The sequence below is a fragment of the Ananas comosus genome, linkage group 10 (assembly GCF_001540865.1).
Source record: "Ananas comosus cultivar F153 linkage group 10, ASM154086v1, whole genome shotgun sequence".
NCBI lineage: Eukaryota > Viridiplantae > Streptophyta > Magnoliopsida > Poales > Bromeliaceae > Ananas > Ananas comosus.
In genome coordinates, this window is record NC_033630.1 from 921,454 (window position 1) to 945,720 (window position 24,267).

At 37.3% G+C, this 24,267-nt stretch overlaps 3 protein-coding genes across 3 annotated transcripts; all 3 read right to left on the reverse strand.

Annotated features, from left to right (window-relative positions):
* On the reverse strand, positions 9,142-10,671 carry LOC109715997 (aspartyl protease family protein At5g10770-like). Its single transcript, XM_020241260.1, has one exon. The coding sequence runs from the start codon at positions 10,392-10,394 to the stop codon at positions 9,210-9,212; it is 1,185 nt and encodes a 394-aa protein (XP_020096849.1). The 5' UTR covers positions 10,395-10,671; the 3' UTR covers positions 9,142-9,209.
* LOC109715996 (aspartyl protease family protein At5g10770-like) lies at positions 15,915-17,799 on the reverse strand. Its single transcript, XM_020241258.1, has 2 exons — positions 17,386-17,799; positions 15,915-17,176 (listed from the first exon to the last, which is right to left on the reverse strand). The coding sequence occupies exons 1-2, from the start codon at positions 17,540-17,542 to the stop codon at positions 15,936-15,938; spliced, it is 1,398 nt and encodes a 465-aa protein (XP_020096847.1). The 5' UTR covers positions 17,543-17,799; the 3' UTR covers positions 15,915-15,935.
* LOC109715995 (receptor kinase-like protein Xa21) lies at positions 20,715-24,267 on the reverse strand. The gene has a single exon (XM_020241257.1). The coding sequence runs from the start codon at positions 24,161-24,163 to the stop codon at positions 20,840-20,842; it is 3,324 nt and encodes a 1,107-aa protein (XP_020096846.1). The 5' UTR covers positions 24,164-24,267; the 3' UTR covers positions 20,715-20,839.

Consider the following 24,267-nt stretch of genomic DNA (forward strand, 5'->3'; position numbering starts at 1 on the left):
GGGTTGGTACTTTTGAGAGTATTTTAGCTCAATTATATATATATATATATATATATATATATATATACTTAAAGAGTTGAGCTAGAATACTATCGGTAGCAAACGGACTCCGTTGTCACCTATTTGTTTTCGATGATAGAGCCTCCAAATCGACGATCGGCACCATTGAACATGATTTATACCACTTGAAGTGTTTAGAAATCAAATTTCATACATTTTCGATATTGTTCTCTTATCTATCGAGTGGACACAAAAATAAACGGCTGAAAATAAATATTCTTTTAAAAATGATGATAGAAGTCTTGTAGTCAAGATCAAAAGTATAGATATTGTTTTAAATAGTTTAAAGAATATCTTGTTTTAAATAGTTTAAAGAATTTTCTAACAAAAGTTCAATTGATTTGTATATCTTTACGCTGTTAAACGAGAAAATGCCTCATATCAGCCATTAAAATTATAAACTTTGAAACCCTTTGATCATTAGGCAAATGATGTCGAAAAAATTTGAAATTTGATTTCTAAACACTTCAAGTGGTATAGATCATGTTCAACGGTGTCGATCGTCGATTTGGAGGCTCTATCATCGAAAACAAATGGGTGGCAACGAAGCCCGTTTGCTATCGATAGTATTCTAGCTCAACTCTATACTTAAAAAAGGCTGGTTCGTTGTAATTGACTAGAGTTCCTATCTCCTGATCAAAAAAGTTTTTTACGCCATAGTTATAACATAGAATTTATAATAACCAATTTACTATCTTCACATTATATAAAAATATAAAAAAGGCTACTATGCTAACTATAGCACAAAGTAATTAGTGCTATGACGTTTTTCGCCATTAGATCTATCCTTTTGACCATTTTCACTCGTTAAATCATATTATCAACCAACCGCCCACTCAATTCTAAAAAATTACTATCATCCTAACCCCACATCTCTTCATCCAAAAGCCGATAATAGCACTAATGACTTGGAGCTATATAGTAGTTTAGTTCTAATTACAGTATTGCTCCCAATGAAAATTTTCTCTATTTCATTTTTATTTATAATTACAATTTCTTTTATATAGTGTCTTCTATTGAAAGACCAGGCTATCCAGAAAATGAAGACTTTATAGAAAAAAAATATTTAATTATACAAACTAATTCCTATAACATTAATTTTTAGTAAATTGAATTAAAGAATTGGGCTGGAATATTATTAATAACAAAAAACTCTTTTTGCTATCAAGTTTTTTAATCATTGGATGAGAAATTGTAAATTTAGAATGACATTAGTCTCTTAGGATTAAGTGGTCCCTCTAAGGTTGAGTGGTTTTCACTGGATTATAATATTTAATTCAATAGTTAGAGGTTGAGTGGTTTTTACTGGATTATAATATTTAATTCAATAGTTAGAAATGATGAAAAGAATTGATCCAAAGGCTAAAAATTTGATAGCAAAAAAAATCTTTTGCTATCATCAGTATTCTAGCCCGACTCTTGAATTAAATATGGAAGTATAAATGTTAATTTGTAAAATATTGTTTATTGAAGGTACAAAATTAATTAAAGATAATTTCTATGTATTACAATTGTTGCAAATATTTTTTTTTTGTCAATTGTTTATATATTCCTAAAAAATTTTCAACTTTCTTATTTATCTTTTTTAGAAGGCTAATATTAAAAATACCTTTTTTACGTTCCAACCTATTTCAAATATATTTCTAGAATTAAAATATGTTAACTGTAGAAATATTTTAAAATAATAAAAAAATATATGAGAGATATATTGAAAAAATAATAATAATATATTTTTGAAATTTTGAAAGATACATAGATTTTTTTTTTTTTTTTCCCTTCTTTCCTCTCGGCCACACAAGCCGACACAGCTATTTTTATTTTATTAAAATATTATCCGAGGAAAAAGTCATGTCATGAAACAAGGAACTAAGTGCGTGCTTTGTAGAGAAAGCGATTCTTCTTGTCTGCCACTATTGACCGTGCAAGTCGTCTACCTTTGGCAATTAATATTTCCGGGTCATTCCAGGAGGATATCCAATTAGGAGATTTAGGTGAGGAAGTGCGTCAAGTTTGGAATAGATGGGTGAGAAGAACGAGAACACAATCGATCGTAACTGGTCTTATAGGAATTATAGTCTGCTGGTCGGTCTCTTGGGACTCTAGGAATAGAGCGATCTTCGGAACGACACAAAGCGACCCAAAGCGACCCATCAGTCGGTATTTATAAGATTAAGCAGTCGACAGACCTGTGGAGGAAACTTAGTCCAGTAGAGTGACCGTACTTTTTTTTTTTTCCGCCTTCCGTCGAGGCCTTATTGCCTCATCCATATAGCTTAATTTACTTACTGAATGAATGAAGCGGGTAGCACGCTATCTTTTTCTCAAAAATAAAAAAAAAATTCCGAGTCATTAAAGAAGGTTTGGTACTTTCTAGAAGAGCAGCTGAGGCGGTTGTAAAAGCAACGTGCATAAGAATATATATACATATATATATTTATAGAGTAGGGCTACTATACTCTTATGAGTATTGGGCCCTTCGTTCTCATAAGTTATTTTCGATGATAGATCGCTTCCGAATCGATGATCCGCTCCGTTAAATATGATCTAGAGTATTTGAAACTTCTAGAAAATAAATTTCGCAATTTTTCGAAATCATTAGAAAGTCCATCAAGCGGGTATAAAATGAACGGTTAAAATCGAACGACATACTAAAAATGGATGATCGGATCCTTCAATTTAAGATCAGAGTTATTGATTTTTATTTAGGCAGTGAATAGAATTTTCTATCAAAAATTTAACCTATTCCAATTCTTTTTCACCGTTAAACTAGCAAATATCTCATACTGGCTGTTAAAAATTATAAAATTATATCGATTGTAAGATAAATGATATCGAAAAATTATAAAATTTGATTTCTAGAAGTTTTAAATACTCTAGATAATATTTAACGGTATGGATTGTTGTGTCGGAAGCTCTATCATCGAAAACAACTTATGACTACGAAGGCGACCGTACTCGTAAGAGTATTGTAGCCGGACTATATATATATATATATTTATAGGCTAGGGCTATTATCCTATTAATAGGATAGTAGCATTTGTCCTATCAAATTATTCTTGATGATAGAGATTCCGAATTGATGATCGGAACCGTTGAAATTGATCTAGAGTATTTGAAATATCTAGAAACTAAATTTCATAAATTTTAAAAATTATTTACGTGGTGATCAAAGTGTCGTAAAATCGACAATTTTTGACGGCCTATATGAGCCGTTTGCTTGTTTAACGATGCAGAGCAATCCAAATTGCTTGAATTTTTGATAGAAAATTTTTTATACTATTTAGATAATGTTTGATAACTCTGATTATAAATTAAGAAAGTCTAATCTCTATTTTAAGAAGGTTATTCATTTATAACCGTTCATTTTTTAACTCCTAAGATGAACTTGATAATGATTTTTAAATATTATAAAATTTGGTGTCTAAACATTTCTAATTGTGTAGATCAATTTCAACGATGCCGATTATCAATTTGAAATTCCGATCATTCAAAACGACTTGATAGGATAATAGCTCCAATCCTATTAATAGGATAGTAGCTGGACTATATATATATATATATATATATATAGGCCAATTTGCATAAAAAATTCACTTTTTTTGGGCTTTTGCAAAACCGGGCCACATTTTTCGTTTTTGCGATCTCGGTCGTTTTTTCAGCAAATTCTACAAATATACCTTTATTATTTTTCTTTTCTCTTTTCATCTCTTATCTGGTTTCCTGTTCTTATTTTTTTTCGTCTGGCAGAGGGAGGCGGGTGAAGCAGAACGGTCGTCTGCTTCTACCCTCTGCTCTCGCCTCGCCATTGCCCTGTCTGCACCCCCACTTCCTTGCTCGACACTGCATAAGGCGCGCGCGACTTTTTTTTTTTTTGCTTTTTTCTTTTCTTTTTTTTGCTTTCTTCCACTGTTTCTCGAACGACGATTGCCCTTCCCCGCCTTCTTTCTCGCTTCCCTCATTTTTCTGCGCCTCGACGACGATTTATCTTACACCGGCGCCGACGTAACACCGTAGACGGTGATGCGGGCTACAGCCTCGGAGCGGGAGGTCTTAGCGGCGGCAGTCCCAGAGTAGATGTCTGGAGAGACGGTGCAAAAAATTATAGAAAAAAAAATAAAGATAAAAATATTAAATAGAATGATGAAGATGATTAGTGATCTGTTAATTACAAAAATTTATAAGTTGCACTATTTATAGATGTAACTGTGCTTTAGATAAAATTTATCTTTGAAGAATTCTATACTATTTTTTCTTAAACTGCATCTTTTAAGTGATATTTATAACTGTTTTCCTCTTGTTGTACTGTTTTCTCTTTGTTGCACTATTTTCTTTGTTTACAGGAAATGTGGCAAAAGAGGAAGAAACAGTGCAAAAGAAGAGAAAAGTATAATATTCTCTTAAAAGGGTGCAGTTTCTCCTCTTATTGTATTATTTTTTCCTCTTGTTGCATATTTTTCATTTGTTTCACAGAAATGGTACACATGAGGAGAAACGTGCATAATGGAGAAACGAATTATATCTATTAAAAAGCAATGCAGTTTCTCCTTTGTTGCTATTTCTCCTCTTGTTTATACAGAGAGAGAAATAGTCGCAAAAGAGGAGAAACAGTATATATATCTCTTAAAATAATGCAGTTTCTCCTCTTGTTGCACTGTTTTTCCTCTTGTTGCACTATTTCTCCTCTTGTTTACACAGAAATGGTGCAACAAGAGGAGAAACAGTATAAATATCTCTTAAAAGGGTACAGTTTAAGATTAAAAAATAGTGTAACAAGAGAAAAAATGGTGCAATAAGAGGAAAAACAGTGCAACTTTTGTTTAAAGAGTGTAACTTTCATCTTAATGGATGCAGTTTACATCTAAAAGAGTGTAATAAGAAGAGAAACAGTGTAAATATCTCTCAAAGAGTGTAATTTTCGTTTAAAGAGTGTAGTTTTCATCTTAAAGCTGCAGTTTACATCTTAAGTAGTGCAACTTATAATTTTTTTGCAGTTAACGATGCAATTTCATGTTCATCCTTCTTTTTATATAATTTTTTATCTTTTTTTTCTATATTTTTTTTTTGTCACTCTCTCTGCCAACAGCCACGATGCCGGCGACGACGCCGCTAAGGACCCCCGCTCCGAGTCTGTAGCGCCGTAGTGACTCTACGGTGTCGACGTCGACGTCGGCACCGGCGAAGATGCATCGTCGTCGGAGGCGGCAGAGAATGAGGGAGAGGGAGAGATGAGAAGGGCGGGGAAGGACGAGAGAGGCGTCGTCGTCGAAGACGGTGGAGAAGAGTCGGAGAAGAAAATAAAAGAAAAAAGCAAAAAAAAAAAAAATTATGGCGCGGCCTTGGTGGGATTGGAGGCGAGGAAGGTGAGGGGTAAGTGGACGAGGGCAAGGGCGAGGGCGAGGGCGAGAGAGTGAGGGTGAGAGGCGAGACGGACCGTTTCCGCCTTCGCTCCGCCTCCGCTCTGCCGGCGAGAAAAAAAAAAAGAACGAGAGAAACGAAGAGGAGAGAGAAAGAGGAAAGAGAAAAAGTAAAAAGGTTATTTTGGTCAGTTTACTGAAAAAGCAGACCGAATCTGCAAAAATGAAAAAGGTGGCCCGGTTTTGCAAAAGCCCAAAATAAGTGAATTTTTTATGCAAATTGGCCATATATATATATAAGAAGAAGAAGAATATTCATATAATTTGCATTCCAATATTTATTAATTGTACTCTATACCATATATGTAAAGTTATACTAGTAAGTATATATGTACTTGCTAAGCATGTTTCATATACAATATTTATAGATTAAAATTTTAGACTTAGATTTTTTTTGAGAGGGAAAGATAACATGCTACCCGCATCATTTAATTTATTTTATTTTATAAAAAAATAAATTATATAGTAATTATTTTGTGTAATTGAATATTTTCTTTTTCTGTGGCAAACTTTTGTTTTGCCAATAACCTTGCATCTTCATTAGATATATATATAGTATATATATATATATTTATATATATATATACTATAGTGCGTCTGGTATGCTTATGGAAGCACGGAGCGCTCGCCGTGCTTCCACTTTGTTTTCGTATATTCGGACTTTCGAATCGACGATCGGCTCCGTTAGACTTGATCTAGAGTATTTGAAATATCTTAGAAATAATTTTTGTGATTTTCGATATCATTTGCCTAGTATCGAAATGGCCCAAAATTAACGGCCTGAAAATAAAAATCTTACAAAATATGATGATATGACATTAAATTTTAGATCAAAGTTATTGATCCTTGTTTTATATGGTATAAAGAATTTTCTATCAAATTTTATGCGATTTGGATATTTCGTACACCGTTAAATTGCAACCGGCTCACACCGTCCATTAAAATTATTAATTTTGAGCCCTTCGATCACTAGGACAAATGACATGAAAATCACAAAATTTTTTCTAGGTATTCAAATACTCTAGGATCAATTCTAACAGCCAATCATCGATTCGAAAGTCCGACATCGAAAAAAAGTGAAAGCACGGAGGGCTGCTTCCATAAGATACCAACCTATTATATATATATATATATATTACACTACTATATATCAAGCACTTAGTTGTTATTAGATTTTCGGCCCTTGGTGGTAAGGATGGTAGTTAGGATGGATAATAGTCCTCTAAGGGTGAATGGGTGTTTGGTTCAATAGTATAGTCAAAGGGGCAGATCTAACAGGCGAAAAACCTCGAATGCACCAAGTATTCTAATACAATAGTATAAAGCCGAACTTAGTATATATATATATATATATATATATATATATATATATATATAGTAGGGCTACTATATTATTATAAGTATTGGGCCTTCGTACTCATAAAGTTATTTTCGATGATGGAGCTTCCGAATTGACGATCCACTCGTTAAATATTATCTAAAATATTTGAAAATTCTAGAATAATATTTCGTAATTTTCGAATCATAATAAAGTCCATCAAGCGGGTATAAATGAACGGTCAAAAAATCGAACGATACTTAAAAAATGGAATGATCGGATCCTTAATTTAAGATGGAGTTATTGATCTTTATCTAGATAGTGAATAGAATTTTCTATCAAACTTCACCTATTCGGATTCTTTTGCCACGTTAAACTAGCAAGTATTCCATACCGGCCATATTAAAATTATTAATTTTGTGAGCTTTTGATCGTAAGGTAAATGATGTCGAAAAATTATAAAATTTGATTTCTAGATGTTTCAAATGCTCTAGATAACGTTTAACGATGTGGATCGTCGATTCGGAAGCTCTTTCATCGAAAACAATTTATGAGTACGAGGGCGATCGTACTCATAATAGTATAGTAGCCGGACTATATATATATATATATATATATATATACAATTTACCTATATATGCAAATAACTCTGTAATTATATATGCAAAATTCTATTTTAATGTTGCATCCACATATTCCATTATGTAGGCCGAGTTTATTTTGCTTAATGAATGAAGCAGGTAGCTTGCTACCTATTTCTCAAAAAAAAAAAAAATGTTGCATCCACATAATTATAAGATTGACACTAAAAAGGATTTTTAGGACAAAAATGTATGCATTTTACCTATGCTATTCAAGAATGGCAACCTTATTTCCGTGCTTTTTAACTTAAAGGCTCCATTCCGAAAAATCAGCAAAAAATACTAAGTGCTTATATACACAAATCTTAAAATTAAGTTTATCTAATTTATTCCAGACTGATCCAATAGTCGGTATACACAAAATTAAGCAGTTGACGGACTTGTGGAAGAAAATTAGGCCGGAGAAGTGACCCAACTGTAAACGTTTTGTTTTGTTTTGTTTTGTTTTTTTTTGTTTTTTTTTTTTTTTTTTTTTTTTCCCGCCATCCTTTGAGGCCTATGCTGCCTCACCTATGTAGATTAATTCACTTCCTAACTGAATGAAGCGGGTAGCGTGCTATCTTTCTCTCAAAAAAAAAAAAGTTTATCTAATTTATTCATTTCTAAATAATAAAATATTTAGTCTTTATTTTTAAGAATTAAAAACTAAGATTCTATATAATGTAGGAGCAAATTGTAAAATACACTCCAACTATCCTAAGATGGGAACTTTCTCACTAGCTACATCGATCGACTAGCTAGTAGAGACTATATTTGGACAACTCTTCCTGCAAACAGCCAAAGATGGCATGGAGGTCATGACGAGCCTTGCCTTGGGTAATTCCTCAAAAGCACCTTCGACTTTGCAAGCCCTTCTAGCAGCCTGTTACTTAAAAGGCCAAGCGAGTAGCAAACGGAGATGAGTTTAGTCACACTGATGTTAGAGCGGAAGTTCAGAGTCATCTTTAGGACAAAGCCTATTGAGGTCTCGATAGTCGACACACATCCTAACTTTTCCATTTGTTTTAGGAACAAGAGCAAGATTAGATAGCCAGAAACGGGGGACTCGGCTAGGAAGAGCACGAGCGGAAAGAGCGAGCAACTTAATAGCAAACCCTCAATTGGGCAGGCACTGTGCTGCACTAAACAGAAAAGGTTGACCGCAACCCTCAAGCTATGACCCTCTCAATCTACTCAAAAAAATGAATGAAAATAGGTTTTTTTTTTTTTTTGGTAGTCATATGTACCTTGGGCTCTAGATATGGTTTCTCAATCCGAAGCTAGCTGTGGATATGTTTCGTGGATTAGGATTTTGAGGTCCTTTGATGGGCATAAAGAAACCGTCATGGTAGCAAGCACCAAACCAAACAAAGGTCACGATCCACAAGCAAGGGTTGTAGGTCCATTACGGCCTCGCTCTGGACCGAAAAGACCTAACGAAGTCATCCCAACTCTCAGATTGGAGGTGTTAACTGGACGAAAATCGAACTGGGGGACCTCTCTATTGCATCTGTCTCCGCACTCACCTTAGAATGAGTGGAGTGTAAGTTATATACTTCTTTTACAGTGTATAAGTAGTATTTCTATTAAGATCTCCTCAATTAAAGGATATTTTGAAAATGGTCCTTCAATTAAGTAGCATGACAAATTAAAATTAAACTAGTCCTTCCAAATATAAAATATATAATTAATATTTTCAAAATATTTTATCTTGAACAAAAGAAAAGATCCCTTATTATTATTATTATCGCCTGTAAAATACAAAGATCATTTTCCGTGCAATTTGTCGCTAAGTAATCAGGAACAACCTTTGGCGCCAAACCCAATCCGTTGATTAGAGATATCATACACCACAGTGAACTTCATCTGCTGCGTGTTTCCGATAATGCTCAGTTGTTGGTCGTTACTGTTTCCAGCAAATGCTAAACATGCTTGCGATGGGTCGGCCATCATTATCCCGTCCAAGTCCAGATTGAGGCTCGCTCCGCCGTCGAACACCAGCTCCACCGCCGGCACCTTCACCACCTTGTGCCCGCCCAGATTGTAGCACGTGTCCAGTATCTGAAACGCTGGTGCCGCCGTGTAGTTCACCATGTGCCGGCGGAACACCGCGCGCATCGCAGAGTACGCGGCCGGTGGCAGTCTGGTGATCACCGTCCCGGAGTCCATCAGCGTCCTGGCTTTTGAGAACACCTTCTGCTTTATATCTAGTTTCTTGCCTCCGACTTTGATCGCCACGAGTTTTACGTAGTACAATGACGAATCGCTCGCTTCGCGTATCATCGGCGTGTATCGTATGCCGGCCGGCGCGCTGCCTGTACTGCCGACTGACAGGTAGCCAGTCGAGCTCGCGATTGACGGAAGGCAGTAGGAAAAGATCGCTCCGTACTTTTGCGAGGCTTGCGAGATCAGCGAGGACGCGCCGCGGCCTAAGCCGATCAGTCCGGCAGCCTGGCCGAAAAACCATCTGTTGTGGTCGCCGCAGCCGAACCTAAAGTTCGGCAGTTGGTCCCGGGGGCTCAGAGTCAGCGTGTTGCGGCTGAAGTTGCCTGAGGACCTTGACTTATCTGCATAGTCGACTTGGTAGCGGCACGCTCGGTCGCCTGAGCAGCTGGGCGGGTTGGGTTGGGCGGCGCACTCAGCTGAGCCACAGCAGATGCTGCTATACGTGGATGATTTGGCCGGGTCGAAAAGTGGGTCGTTTTGTGGGTAACAACGGTTGCAGGGCTTGCACTGGATCCAGGAGAGGTCGCTGCCGGTGTCGAATTCCACGGAGAAGTCCTGTTTAGGTGTTCCGATGCCCACATTCACGATGTAGTTGCCACTGCGAACGAAGTCGCCAGTGTGAGCAGGAATCGACACGGCCCGCAAGCCGCCTCTGCCGGCCGCAATGTTGGATGCGGTAGAAAGACGATTTTGGAGCGAGTCGACTCGAGCTCGGTCGCTGATAATGATTTGCTCGTGCGACGGTTTTGCATCCATCTGGAGCGGCGAGCACGGTCCGTGCCGATGGACGACCGTCAGCCTCGACAGATTTGAATCTAATCAGCAGGAATCCAAACACACATGTTTTATCGTTAGGAGACTTAATTAAAACTGATATACGTGGATCATAAACACTAATTAAATATTCCAAAAGTACATTCGGATATAAATTGCATATTCATCGGTGCTTATTACCCTCATCCAAATTAATTTATTAGCTTTCTAGATTTATTGTTATAGGACAACAAATTTATCCTATTGTCACGGACTAAAAAAATTGGATCTATTTTAAACCATAATTTATTTGAGCCGCACAAGAAGTTGGAACTACTTTAGACTTTACTCTTCTTATTAGTCTTCTGAGCCTATTATTACAGGACAAAAGTTATTCTTTTGGACTTATTATTACGGAACAGGAAATTCGATCTACTGCACCATTAATATTTCGATCTGTTGATACCACTTGTGAATTGTAAATACTAATCAATTATTCCAAAAATACTTGCTGATGAAAATAACACACCCACCATACTTAAATGCTCTATTACAATACTTACGAATTTTGACCTCACTCAATCCACTTGTACATTAAATCCATTATGGTTTCTTACCATTAGATTTATTGTGAACCACATTCCTACTTAGTTTATTGAACTTATTTAATTTAACTTATTAGTGTTCTGTATCTATTCTAGTGGAACAAAAAAATAAATCTATTTTGTTGAAAATATTTTAGCTGGTGATAAAAATCTCACGTCATCATTAACATATCAGCTCTTTACCATTATATTCTCATTCAGTGAAAAATAGTCCGTCCTAATATTAGTAAAATTGAGCTACGTTTTCGTGGAGGACTCTATATACACAGCTAAGGTCGCTAATTAGTAAACCTGGCAAACGGGCGGATTAGGTAACCCATGGATAGGTTATTGTACCTACGGGTTATTTGGGCATGAATAAAAATTTACCCACAAATTTTTCGGTAGCCAATATCATTATCCATACCCACCCGCAGGTGGGCGGGTGGGTTTTTCTCTTATATTTTTTAAATGCAAAATACATATATATAAGTTTTAAAAATATAGTATAACTTATTATTTAAAATATCATAATATACAATAAAAATATTTAAAGTCTTAGAGTTTAAAAATTTCGTAATATAAAAGACGTGATAAAAAATTAGAGTTAGAATTTATAGGATGAGTAAATAAAAATATATATATTTTAATTAAGAAAATATATTTTGTAATTAAAAAATATATTTGCGGGTATATGTGGGTACCCGCGGGTTACCCAAAATGCCCATAGCTTAATGAGTACCCACCCGTTTTATCCGTAATTTTTTAGGTTGAAAAAGTTGGTACCTATACCCGCAAATTTGCGGGTAACCCACGGGCACCCGCGAGTATGGATCGAGATTGCCAGGTCTACTAATTAGTAGCATAATTAGTCAAAGAAGACATACCTCGTGCACGGTTGCACCGAGAGAGATTGTCTTAGTTGGAAGAGGAAAAAGAAATGAAAAATCAAGAAATAAGGATGAGTTAAAATTAGTTTTTATAGAATAAAAGTCAGATGTAATTTTTTTATTAGTAAATAGTTATATTTTTTGTTTGTTTTTTTTAGTTGATTTTATTAGTTTGTACCAATAAGATAGATTTATGATAAAAATTTAGTTGAACACTTTTATGGTGGACTAAGTACTGACTTTAATTACTAGTAGCTACCACTTAATTTTAAAATGGATAATAGATTCTAAATAGAAGATACTTAATTTTAGATTCCCGATTTTTTTCTCAGATAAATGCAAACTGATGAAAGCTAAAATCGAATGACAGAGCATTCAGATGATATACAGAAGAGCGTCCTTCTTACCTTTTGACGAGGAACAAATTGTGCTAGACCGACCGTTCCTAGAGCAAGTGGCAAAATGTTTGGTAGTTGATATCCGAGATCCAATTAAATTCGAATCCTAATTGATTCACATTTCTAGCTAAGTTTATTTATAAATAAAATAAACGAAACGGATAACGTATTATCTGTCTCTCAAAAAAAAAAAAAAAAAAAAACTGTGCTAGGCTGCAACGGGCGCCTGCTAACCACATATTCATCATTTAATTTTATGTCCAGCACACATAAAGAGAAAGGTAGAGTGAAGATTAAAAGAAGCACACACCGATTGAAAATTCTATCCAACACGAGAGCCATGGGACAAAAACAGTAACCTGCGTGAACAACACATTTGAGGCACATGTGCTAGCAACGAGGCGCCAGGGGTCGCATGCTTTATATACCCACACCGATCTTTTAAGTACTGCTTCTTATGTTGTTGGTGTGACGTCTTATAGTTCCGTATGGAATGAATAAAGAATCATGTATAAAAATAGGATCCAAAAATTTTAATAATTATTTTTGAGAGAAAAATAATATATTACTTGCTTCGTTTATTTCATCTAGAAATAAATTTAGCTGGAAATATAAATCAACTGGGATTCAAACTTGGATCTTGAATACCAACCACCAAATTCTTTTGCCACTTGCGCTAGGAACAATCGGTCAAAAATTTCAACTGTATTACATCTTCCGATAAGTTTGCAAAAATGTGTTGCAATGTGAACTTTTCTTACGGACTAGACAATAAACTATATGTGAATAAAAAAATATAAGAATAAAAAATTTTAATACTTATAAGAAGGTTGGATTGTTGTAGCTAATGTTGGAATCTGGTTCTCTTGACCAAAAAGATTTTCTACGCCACAGCTATAATACAAAATTTATAATATTTAATTAAATATTTTTACATCATATAAAAATATAAAAAATTAAATATATAATTACAATATTGTTTCTGATGAGATTTTTTTTTTCTATCCACTTCATCATAGAATGATTAAAGATAAATTTTATGCATTACAGCTGTTGCTAAGATTTTTTTTTCGAGCACTTCAGAAGTTGAAGACCCCTTTGAGAGTCTCCCACCATTGACGACACAAGTCATGCTTCTTTGACCACACAGGTCGTGCTTCTTTGACCACACAAGTCGTGCTTCTTTGGCAATTGATACAGCTGAGGCGGTCGTAAAAGCAACGTGCGTGCATATATATATATATATATATATATATATATATATATATATATAGTGAGGCTGACGTACTTCTAGAAGCACGAAACTTCCAATTCTTTCAAATCGTTTTTGATGTTGAGGCTTTCGAATCGATAATCAATTCCATTAGGCTTGATTTAGAGTATTTAAAGTACCTAAAAATTAAATTTTACGATTTTTTGATATAATTTGCTTAGTAATTGAAGGAGCTCAAAATCAACGTTTGAAAATAAAAATCTTACAAAATATAATGATATGATATTAAAATTTTAGATTAAAAATATTGATCTTATTTTATATAATATAAAGAATTTTCTATCAAAATTTTAAATGATTTAGATATTTCTACACCGTTAAACTTACAAATAAATCACCTCGGTCATTAACATTATTGATTTTGAACCCTTTCAATCACTAGGCAAACGATATCGAAAAATTACAAAATTTATTTTTTACGTACTTCAAATACTCTAAATCAAATCTAACAGAACCGTTCTTTAATTTAAAAGTCCCAAAATCGAAAACGACTTAAAATACGGAGTGCACCGTACTTTTATTTTTACTATTCCAATTCAATCACCTAAATGTAACTTTTTTTATTCCTCTGAATTTCTCGGTTCTTGTTCAAACATAAAATTAGTCCAATTTCTATCTATACAAAAATTATACCTATTTTAAGAATAAACAAGANTACATTTGTTCCTACTTAATAGACTCAGTTAACTTTTGGTTACAGAATAAATTATTCTTGTTCAAACATAAAATTAGTCCAATTTCTGTAATAATAGGCTGGAAATATAATTAATGGATAAACAAGAATAATTTATTCTGTAACCAAAAGTTAACTGAGTCTATTAAGTAGGAACAAATGTAAGTTACTACAAACACGTCTATTTGTCTTTGCATTAGCCTTTTATTCTATTTTATCCATTAATTATATTTCCAGCCTATTATTACTGTTATATTCAATTTTGTTTTTTGTGGCAGTAAAACGTAAGCAGAGGTGATTTTCGATCCATGCATTTTTTTTTTCCAAATTAATCAGCTACAGCCAATATAGTTTCTATCGGTGTTTAAAGCCCCCAATATACTGAGCAAATGCGGTGCTCACCAACATACCAATATACTTTTTATCGGTGTTTAAAGCCCCCAATTGGATTATCAAGCGAATCGAAGCATTGCGCTGTGATTTCTTCTGGAGCGGTCAAAGTAACTCTCCAGGCAAGGGATGCCTTGTTGCATGGAAGAACGTTTGTGTGAGCAAATCGGCAGGCGGACTAGGGGTTCTAGATGTAGCGGTCATGAATAGGGCACTCCTAGTCAAATGGTGGTGGAGGTTTCACACTGCACCTCATTTGCAGTGGACCAAGATAATACGGGCCCTTTATTACCGTAGAAGAAAGCCCCTGCGGGAGGGGTCAGGCTTCAGGCCTCTCTCAAATTGGTGGAAAGGGGTGTTAAAAACTAACGATGTTTTTAAATGGGAGACCAGTTTTATACTGGGTAATGGGAGATTCGTGGATTTTTGGACGGACAGATGGTGTGGGGATACCACACTCCAAGCGGCTTTCTCGGATGTATATGGGCGGCTGAACAGTAAATCAACTCCGGTTGGGGATTGTTTTGGAAGCGATGGCTGGAATTGGAGTAGGATCTTCGGTGACGAGTCTCTTATCCCACCGGGCCTGAACACCAACATTTCGGAACTCAAAGAGAGAGTTACCAGTTTTCATATAAGACACAGGATGGACAGGAAAGGATGGAGATGGAGCAGCAATGGTCTTTTCTCAGTCAAGTCGGCATATCAAATGATGAATGACAGGGGCACAAGGGACGAACGTGGCACTATGATCTGGAGGCTCCGTATGCCACTCAAGATCAAAGTGTTCTGTTAGCTTGTTCTTAAGAAGATGACACTTACAGCGAACAACCTAGCTAAGAAAGGATGGACTGGTGACAAGGGTTGTGTGTTGTGCAGGTTTAACGAGGAATCTGTGGATCACCTGTTCACCCAACGCATATTTACCAAGTATATTATGGTGATGGGACTGGAAGACGTTCAGGCAGGGGAGTTGGTTGAGACGTTCTCGACGTCTGGGATAGGTGGAAGGGAAGGTATGACGGACACAGCACAAGGAACGGACTGACTGACTTGGCTGCATGCTGGTGGACCATCTGGAAGGCCAGGAATAATTTTATCTTTCGCGGAATACAGATAGATCCTATTTTAGCAGGGAGAAGGCTCAAGTAGCTGATTGACTTTTGGAAAAACATCCTTTGACCCCTTGATCCTTGGATTGACTTCGTTTTTTTTTCTTTTTTTTTTCTTTTTTTTCCGAGGCCCTGGTTGCCTCACAGCTGTAATCTAGTTCATACCTTCAATGAATAAAGCAGGTAGCGTGCTACCTTTTCTCAAAAAAAAAAAAAAAAAAAAATCAGCTACAGCCGTTGGCACCGAACCCAATCCTTTGATCGGAGATATCATAAACGACGGTGAACTTCCTCTGCTGCGTGTTTCCGATGATGCTCACTTCGTCGGCCTTCGTGTTGCCAGCAAATGCTAAACAAGCCTGCGATGGGCTGCCATACATTATCCCGTCGAACCCCAAATTGAGGCTCGCCCCGCTGTCGAACACCAGCTCCACCGCCGGCACCCACACCTCGTCGTGCCCGCTCACGTTGTAACACGTGTCCAGTATCGACAGCGCCGGCGCCGCCTTATAGTGCGTCATGTGCTGGCGGAACACCGCGCGCATCGCAGAGTAAGCAGCCTGCGGCAGTCTGGTGATCACCGTCCCGGAGTCCATCACCGTTCCGGCTCCTGACAACACCGTCTGGCTTATATCTAGTTTCTTGCCTCCGACTTTGATCCGCACGAGTTTTACGTAGTACGATGATGAATCGCTTGCGTAGCTTACCATCCTGGTGTATCGCACGTTCGGCGGTACCGCACTGCCACTGCCAATCGACAGGTAGCCAGTCGAGCTTGAGAGTGACGGGAGGCAGTAGGAGAAGATTGCACCGTACTTTTGCGACGCCTGTGAAATCAGCGAGGACTTCTCACGGCCTAAGCCAATCAGACCGTCGGCCCGACCGAAAAGTCCGCTGTTGCTGTCGCCGCAACCGAACGTAAAGTTTGGCAGCAAGTCGGAGGGACTCAGAGTCAGCGTGTCGCGGCCGAAGTTCCCCGTGGACCTGGAGTTGTCGCTGTATTCAATATCGTAGCGGCATTCCGCATTGGCAGAGCAGCTGTGCGTGTCGAGTTGCGTGCACTCAGACGAGCCGCAGCCGATGCTGCTGTATGTGGATGATTTGGCCGGTTCGAAGAGCGGGTCGTTTTGTAGGTAACAATCGTTGCACGGGTTGCACTGGAACCAGGAGACGTCGCTGCCGGTGTCAAAGACCACGGAGAAGTCCTGTTTAGGAGTTCCGATGCCCACATTCACGATGTAGTTGCCGGTACTAAGTAAGTTTCCGGTGTGGGCAGGGATCGACACGTCCAGCAAGCCATCTTTGCCAGCGATATTGGATGCGGTAGAAAGACGATGGTGGAGCGAGTCGACTCGAGTTCGGTCTTTGTCAATGATTTGCTCGTGCGACGGTTTTTCCTCCGTTTGGAGCGGTGAGCACGGCCCGTACCGATGGATGACAGTCAGTAGCCTCGACAGATTTGAATCTGAGAAATCCAAAGGAATTACATATTTTAACTGGGATAACAAATAGAAGGGAGCTGATATTAACAAATCAGCTTTTGTAGTTTTTTTTTCCTTATTATTTTAAAATTATACTCTTATTCAGTGAAAAATAGTTCTACTATATAAAAACAAGAATTGAAAAATAATTAATTAAGATGACATATATATAGAAGAGCGTCGACATTTCTACCTTTAGACAAGGAACAAACCGTGCTAGGTTGCAACGGTTGCATTTTAACCACATACTCAGCATCTAATTTTACACCAGATACAAATAAAGAGCAAGAAAGAGTAGAAAATAAAAGAAGAACCCAACAATTGAAAAAACTATCCGAGAAAATAGCCATGTTGAAAAAGGATCTTATTTATGAATAACACACTTGGGGCGCATGTGATAGCTAGGAGGCAGAAGGGGTCTGTCTATGTTTATATACGAAGGGTGATATCCTTTTGAGCACCAATTCGTACGTCGTAGACTTTGGAGTCGACTCTCTCGATCGACAGAAAAGGATTTTTCAGTTCTAACACAAATATTTACAATATGGAAAGAAAAGCCATGTCAAAAAAGGAACTTTCGGATTTCACACTTGGCGTGTGGATGCATATGATTGGAGGCTTCTGGAGTGCGTGCTTTATATACAGAAACTAGAGAGTGATTCTTCGTACTTCATACGCTGCAGACTTTTGTTGGAGCCTCTCACTAGGCCACTCTTGACCACACAAGACGTGTCTTAGGCAATTAATATTAGTGGTTTGCTACTTTTTGCAGGACTGACCATCTAGCTCGCGAATTCGTCTCTTGGGCAATTAATATTTGCGGTTTGCTACTTTTTAGTAGGCCTACCCACGACCCAGTTCATTTTCCATTTAAAATGAGCTTGATTGTCTTATTTTAATAAACAAGTTTTAGGTAAGTTAAATTTTTTAGTTCGAAATTTTAAGAAGCTGAGCTGATCACGAGGTGAATTTGCTTGTGTTCGGCTTTAAAATAACTCATATATATATATATATATATAGAGTTGAGCTAGAATGCTATCGGTAGCAAACGGGCTCCGTTGTCACCCATTTGTTTTCGATGATGGAGTCTTCAAATCGACGATCGGCACCGTTGAACATGTTCTATACCACTTGAAGTATCTAGAAATCAAATTTCAAATCTTTTTGACATCATTTGTTTAATGATCAAAGGGTTTCAAAATTTGTAATTTTAGTGGTCGATATGAGACGTTTTCTCGTTTAACAGTGTAAAGATATCCAAATCAATTGAATTTTTGTTAGAAAATTCTTTAAACTATCTAAAACAAGATCTATACTTTTGACCTTGATTACAAAACTCCTATCATCATTTTTTTAAGAATATTCATTTTCAGCCGTTCATTTTTGTGTCCACTCGATGGATAAGAGAACAATATCGAAAATGTATGAAATTTGATTTCTAAATACTTCAAATGGTATAGATCATGTTCAACGGTGCCGATCATCAATTTGGAAGCTCCATCATCGAAAACAAATGGGTGGCAAAAGAGCCGATTTGCTATCGATAGTATTCTAGCTCAACTCTATATATATATATATATATATATATATATATATATATATATATATATATATATAATTGGGCTAGAATACTATTAATAGCATCAAGTCATTGATGCTATTAAATTTTCGGCCCTTGAACGAAGCGATGTACGGTTAGGATGATAGTGGTTCTCTAGGTTGAGTGGATGGTTGGTTGAATAGTATAATCTAACGGGTGAAAATTGGAGTCTTTCGTATACCTAAGCCATTTTCGATCATAGAACCTTCAAATCGAAGGATCGGCTCCGTTAGACTTGATATGATATATTTGAAGTATTTAGAAAATAATTTTGCAGAATTTTTATATCATTTACCTAGTAATCGAAATGATTCAATATCAATAATTTTTAATAGTTAATGTGTGCCGTTTGTAAATTTAATAGTATAAAAGTATTTAAATTAGATGAAATTTTGATAGAAAATTTTTTATACTATTTATAACAAGATCAATATCTCTGATGAAAATTTTAGTGCTACATCATAGCTGTTTGTGAGATTTTTATTTTTGACCGTTGATTTTGAGTACTTTCGATTACTATGTAAAATGATATCGAAAAATCGTAAAATTTATTTTCTAGAAATTTCAAGTACGCTAGATCAAAAATGGCTTAACAGTAGAGAGGCATTCGTGCTTCTAATAGCACACTAGTCCTACCAGAATGCACCGGTTATATTATTGATGTTGAATTTCTAACCAATCAGACTCTCCTCCTTGGTGGATATACGCATTCCATCATGGTTATTAAAAAATTATTTTTATTGTATTTTTTCTCAAACAAAGAAATGTAGTCAACTGATTATTAATGATATAATGTAAGTGTGATATAATAGACTTCCTCGACATCACAGGGACATGCACAGATTCTTCTAACTCACTAGCAGGCTTCGGTAGTTGATTTGAAAGATAAAACGACTTTGCCATAATACAATATTAAATATGATTAATTACAAAAGTAATGCAATTTCTTTTTTTTGGATGGAAAAAACATCTACTTCATTCCTTATATTGACAAATTAGAAGACAAAATCTGAGGCAACAAAACTTGGGAAGAAATAAAAACCAATTTCTTTTTTTTAAAAATGAAAGTTATGATGAGTCAACATAGCCAATCCGCAAAGAGATTACTGGCAATCTTTTTATTCATAATATTTATTTGACAAAAAAAAATAAAAATTTTAAAAATATTTTTTTATTCTTTTATAAATAAGTTGTTATCTTATTTAGCGGGATGTATTTTAAACTAATCGATTATAATAATAATAAAAAAGGTCTTTTCTTTAGCCCTATAGATTAAATTAAATTTTTTTTTTTTTTTTGATTAAACAGGGATCCACCCTCTAGATTAAATAAAATTAATATTTTTTTATTATTATTTTTAAAATTAATATTTAAAAAATAACAAAATATGTAAGAGATTCTAAACGAGGCTTAAGTTAGTTAGTTATTTTGCAAATATAAAATGAATATTTCAATTTACCACGTACCAGACAATACAGAAAATTCTTGATTTGACTCGGAAAATATTATTATTATTACATTATAATTCTCAGATTGCTTGTTTCGAACACTTTCTTAATTTGTTCAACGGGACAAATTCAATTTGTCGAATGGTGAGAGTTTCCGGCGATGGAATAGGCTTCCTTAATCGCAGAGATTTGAGTGGCAACATCTAGCATCGTCATTCGGCCTCTTGGCGATTCCGCTGAGCACAGCAGGCCAATTTCGGCCAACGGAACAATGCATCTTTGCATTCTCAGATTCGTCATTGCTGTCTAGACCTTCTTCCTCTTCCGAAATCACGGGATCCAAAACTTCGGCCAGCTTCTCCGGAAAAGCAGTTTCGACGTATTTGCGAAGGCTGGATCCATCTTGGAACAAGTCACTGGTCGGTTTCTTTCCGGTCAGAAGCTCCAGCAGAAGTATTCCGTAGCTGTAAACATCNGACAAAAAAAAAAAAAAAAAAAAAAAAAACAACAACTCTATAGTAAAAAAAAAAATTGCATGGAAATGCTCCACTCCTGGGTTCGAACCCTGCCTACCTTTTCGTTTTAGCCCCTCTGCTATCTTAATATTGCAAACCTCCAATAGTTAACAAATCTTGTGCATTTCTAAAGCAAACATGAAGTTTCATACGAGATGATGATGAAAAAAAAAAAGGAATATGATGAACTTTACCTGGAGCCACATATCCTATGGATCCTTTTAGCGCAATCAAGCTTGTTGAATTTGTAGTCGACGTTGTAGAATGAGACAGAGAGAGAAACCTCGCTAAGCCGAAGTCGCCGACACAAGCATTCATATCATTATCCAGAAGAATATTGCTCGGCTTCAGATCGCAATGAACAATAGGAGAGACAGAGTGGTGATGCAGATATTTTAGAGCAAATGCCACGTCCGCAGCTATGTTTAGCCTTTGCTTCAGGTTCAACCTTCTAGTTTGAGGATGCCCGGAAACGTTCGGATGCAGCCAATTTTCCAAGTTTCCGTTAGGCATGTACTCGAAGATCAGAGCTCTGAACTCGTTTCCAGCGAAATCAATGCTTGAGCAAGACGTAATAACTTTGAGGAGATTCCTGTGACGGATGTTTCTCAAAGCTGCGCATTCGGCGCTAAAACTCTTAACAGCCCCACTCAGAAGAATGTTGAAAACTTTCACTGCAACGACATTCCTCGTAAAATCGAATTTTGCTACATACACGGAACCGAAACTTCCAGAACCTACCAAATTGTCGGAAGAGAATCCGTTTGTCGCCTTCACAATATCGTTGTAGGATACCTTCTTATTCTTGTCCTCTAAGTATGATGTATCGGTACTTGTTTTGCCACTCTTCCTCAGTAGTCGCCAAAGAATTAATAAACACAATAGTGAGCACAGAGCGACAGAGGAGATTACAATTATCACCTTGATCATGTGGGGACTTGGCCTTTTCTTGGAGACATGGTTAGGGCATGTCGGCAATCGCAGCATTGGCTCGCCACCGCAGAGCTTCGCATTTCCAACGACAGAAAATTTACTGATATTGCTAAATACGCCGTCCTTTGGCACCTCGCCTTCAAAATCATTGAACGACAAGTTTAGATACAACAAAGAATTGAAAGCCTCGAAAAACTCTGGGATCGGTCCGGACAATTTGTTTCGCGAGAGATCGAGCTCCTTAATGCCTTCCAAATTCTTGAAAGATTGAGGGATGTTTCCTTGAAAGAAGTTGCCATCCATGCTAAGGTAATCTAAAAGCTGGCAATCGCCAAGCGACGGAGGAATTTCGCCTGATAATTGGTTCTCAGAGAGGTCTAAGTGGACAAGGGTGACCAAGTTACTCACTTCCGCCGGTAGTGATCCGCTGAGAGAATTATGAGATAAATCAAGGTATTGAGAGAGAGAGGACAAGCTAACCAATTCTCGGGGTATTGCTCCGGAGAAGGAATTATAAGAAAGGTTCAACACGCCCAAATATCTGCAACTTCCTATACTTGCAGGAATGCTGCTACGAAGTTCATTTTCTTGTAAATAAAGCTCGTTCAGCTGAGTGAGATTGCCGAAAGTAGAAGGGATCGGGCCTGATAGTCTATTTCCGGACAAGTACAGTATATGCAAGTTCCGAAGGTTTCCAATGGCGGCTGGAATTTCTCCGGTGAAAAGGTTTTGATCCATGTATAACAATGTTAAGCCGACGAGGTTTCCTAGCTCGGCAGGAATGCTCCCTGATATGCGATTCTTCCCGATCAGTAGCCACTCGAGCGTGGGGGAAAGATTGCCTGCGAAACGCGGAAGCGTGCGTTCAAGTTTATTGCTCTGTAAAAATAATTTCTGCAGACGGCTGCAGTTGGTCAGGGAAGCCAGGAAGTTCCAATCATGAGCTTGGAGCTGGTTCCAACCAATATCTAGGTGCGTTAGGTTCTTTAGGGAGCCAAAATTGGAAGGGATTAGTCCGCTGAATGAGTTGTTTGCGAGCCGAATTGTTTGAAGTCCGGAAGCATTGGACAACGAATGCGGGATGGGCCCTTCAAACTTATTCGTTTGTAAGATCAAATTCTGAAGGTTAGGAAGAGTGAGGCCCATGTCAGGCGGCAGCATTCCGGAGAGGCTGTTGTCTCCGACTCCAAGGTAGGTGAGCAATGAGACATTATATAAGCGAAGCGGGATTTCTCCGGACAAGTTATTTAAGGACAAATCCAACTCTTGCAGGTTTGGTAAGCTGCCTAAACTGTCTGGAATGCTTCCTCGGAGGTTATTTTCAGCAAGGTAGAGAAAACAAAGGGATGAGTAATTCCCCAGTGAAGATGGTATGCCTCCTGACAGTTTGTTTGTCGACAAGCCCAAATATTCGAGGGGTGAAGGGAAAGACGACGGAGGTAAACCTCCTGTCAAACTATTTCTATAAAGATTAATGTAAACAAGGGATGAGCTATTGCCAAGCGGTAACGGTATGTTGCCTGATAGATTGTTTAACGAGAGATCGAGCAAAATAAGGTTTGAGCTTATACCTAATAAAGAAGGGATACTTCCAATAAGATTATTATTTGATAAATTGAGATACGAAAGAGATGAACAACGACCTAGCGAAACTGGAATGACTCCTTCGAGCTCGTTGCTCGATAGGTCAAGATAAGTCAAGGACCCACCACTACCTATAGTTGGGGGGATATTTCCTGTTAGAGTATTGTTGGAGAGATCGACGTAATTGATCGATGAGGATATGCTTCCTAGAAGAGGAGGGATGCCGCCCGTGAGATTGTTATTGCTAAGAATGCAACAAAGTAAGGAAGGAAGAGAACAAAAACCTGCGGGGATTTCTCCGCTGAACATATTGTTACTTAAACTTACAATTTCAAGGTTCAAGCAGTGGCTCAGATTAGAAGGAATGGGACCGTGGAGCTTGTTGTCCCTTAGACTGATGGTTTGCAGTAGAGAACAATGAGACAGTGTGGATGGGAGTTCGCCTTCGAGAGAATTCATGCTCAAGTTGAGGTACCAAAGTCGGGAGAGATGGCCAAGCTCTCGAGGAATGTGACCGTGAAGTTGGTTGTTCGGAAGGTGAATTCTGCGAAGAAAGGTAAGGTTGGCAATATAGGGTGAGATAGAGCCGATAATGCCGTAGGAATCAAGATCCAAAGAAGTGACACGATTCGGGTGTCGCATGCCGCAAGTGACACCGTGCCACTCGCAGCAATGGAGCGATTTGTTGCTCCACGAGGACAAGGCTCCTAAAGGATCCGATAATTGCGATTTAACTGTCAGGAGGGCGAGACAGTCGGCGGTGCTGTATTGTGTGACGGCGCTAACGGCACCGACGACTGAACTACGAGAGTTTAAGGAGCTAAGGGTGGCGAGAAGAATTAGAGAGAATGACTGCAATAAACTAATTCGGAGAAGATACGGAAGAGCCATGTTGTAACTTAAGTGGAAGGTGGTTAATGCTCGATTGATCGATGATTCTTATACTAGCTTCATATCAATCTGGTCTTTATATAGAAATCCAACGTACAATCTTG

Coding starts and splice junctions, on each gene's coding strand:
- LOC109715997 (XM_020241260.1), bottom strand. CDS start 10,394: ATGGATGCAAAACCGTCGCACGAGCAAATCATTATCAGCGACCGAGCT.
- LOC109715995 (XM_020241257.1), bottom strand. CDS start 24,163: ATGGCTCTTCCGTATCTTCTCCGAATTAGTTTATTGCAGTCATTCTCT.
- LOC109715996 (XM_020241258.1), bottom strand. CDS start 17,542: ATGGCTATTTTCTCGGATAGTTTTTTCAATTGTTGGGTTCTTCTTTTA. Junction 17,177..17,385: donor GGTTTGTTCCTTGTCTAAAG/GTAGAAATGTCG, acceptor TGGATTTCTCAG/ATTCAAATCTGTCGAGGCTA.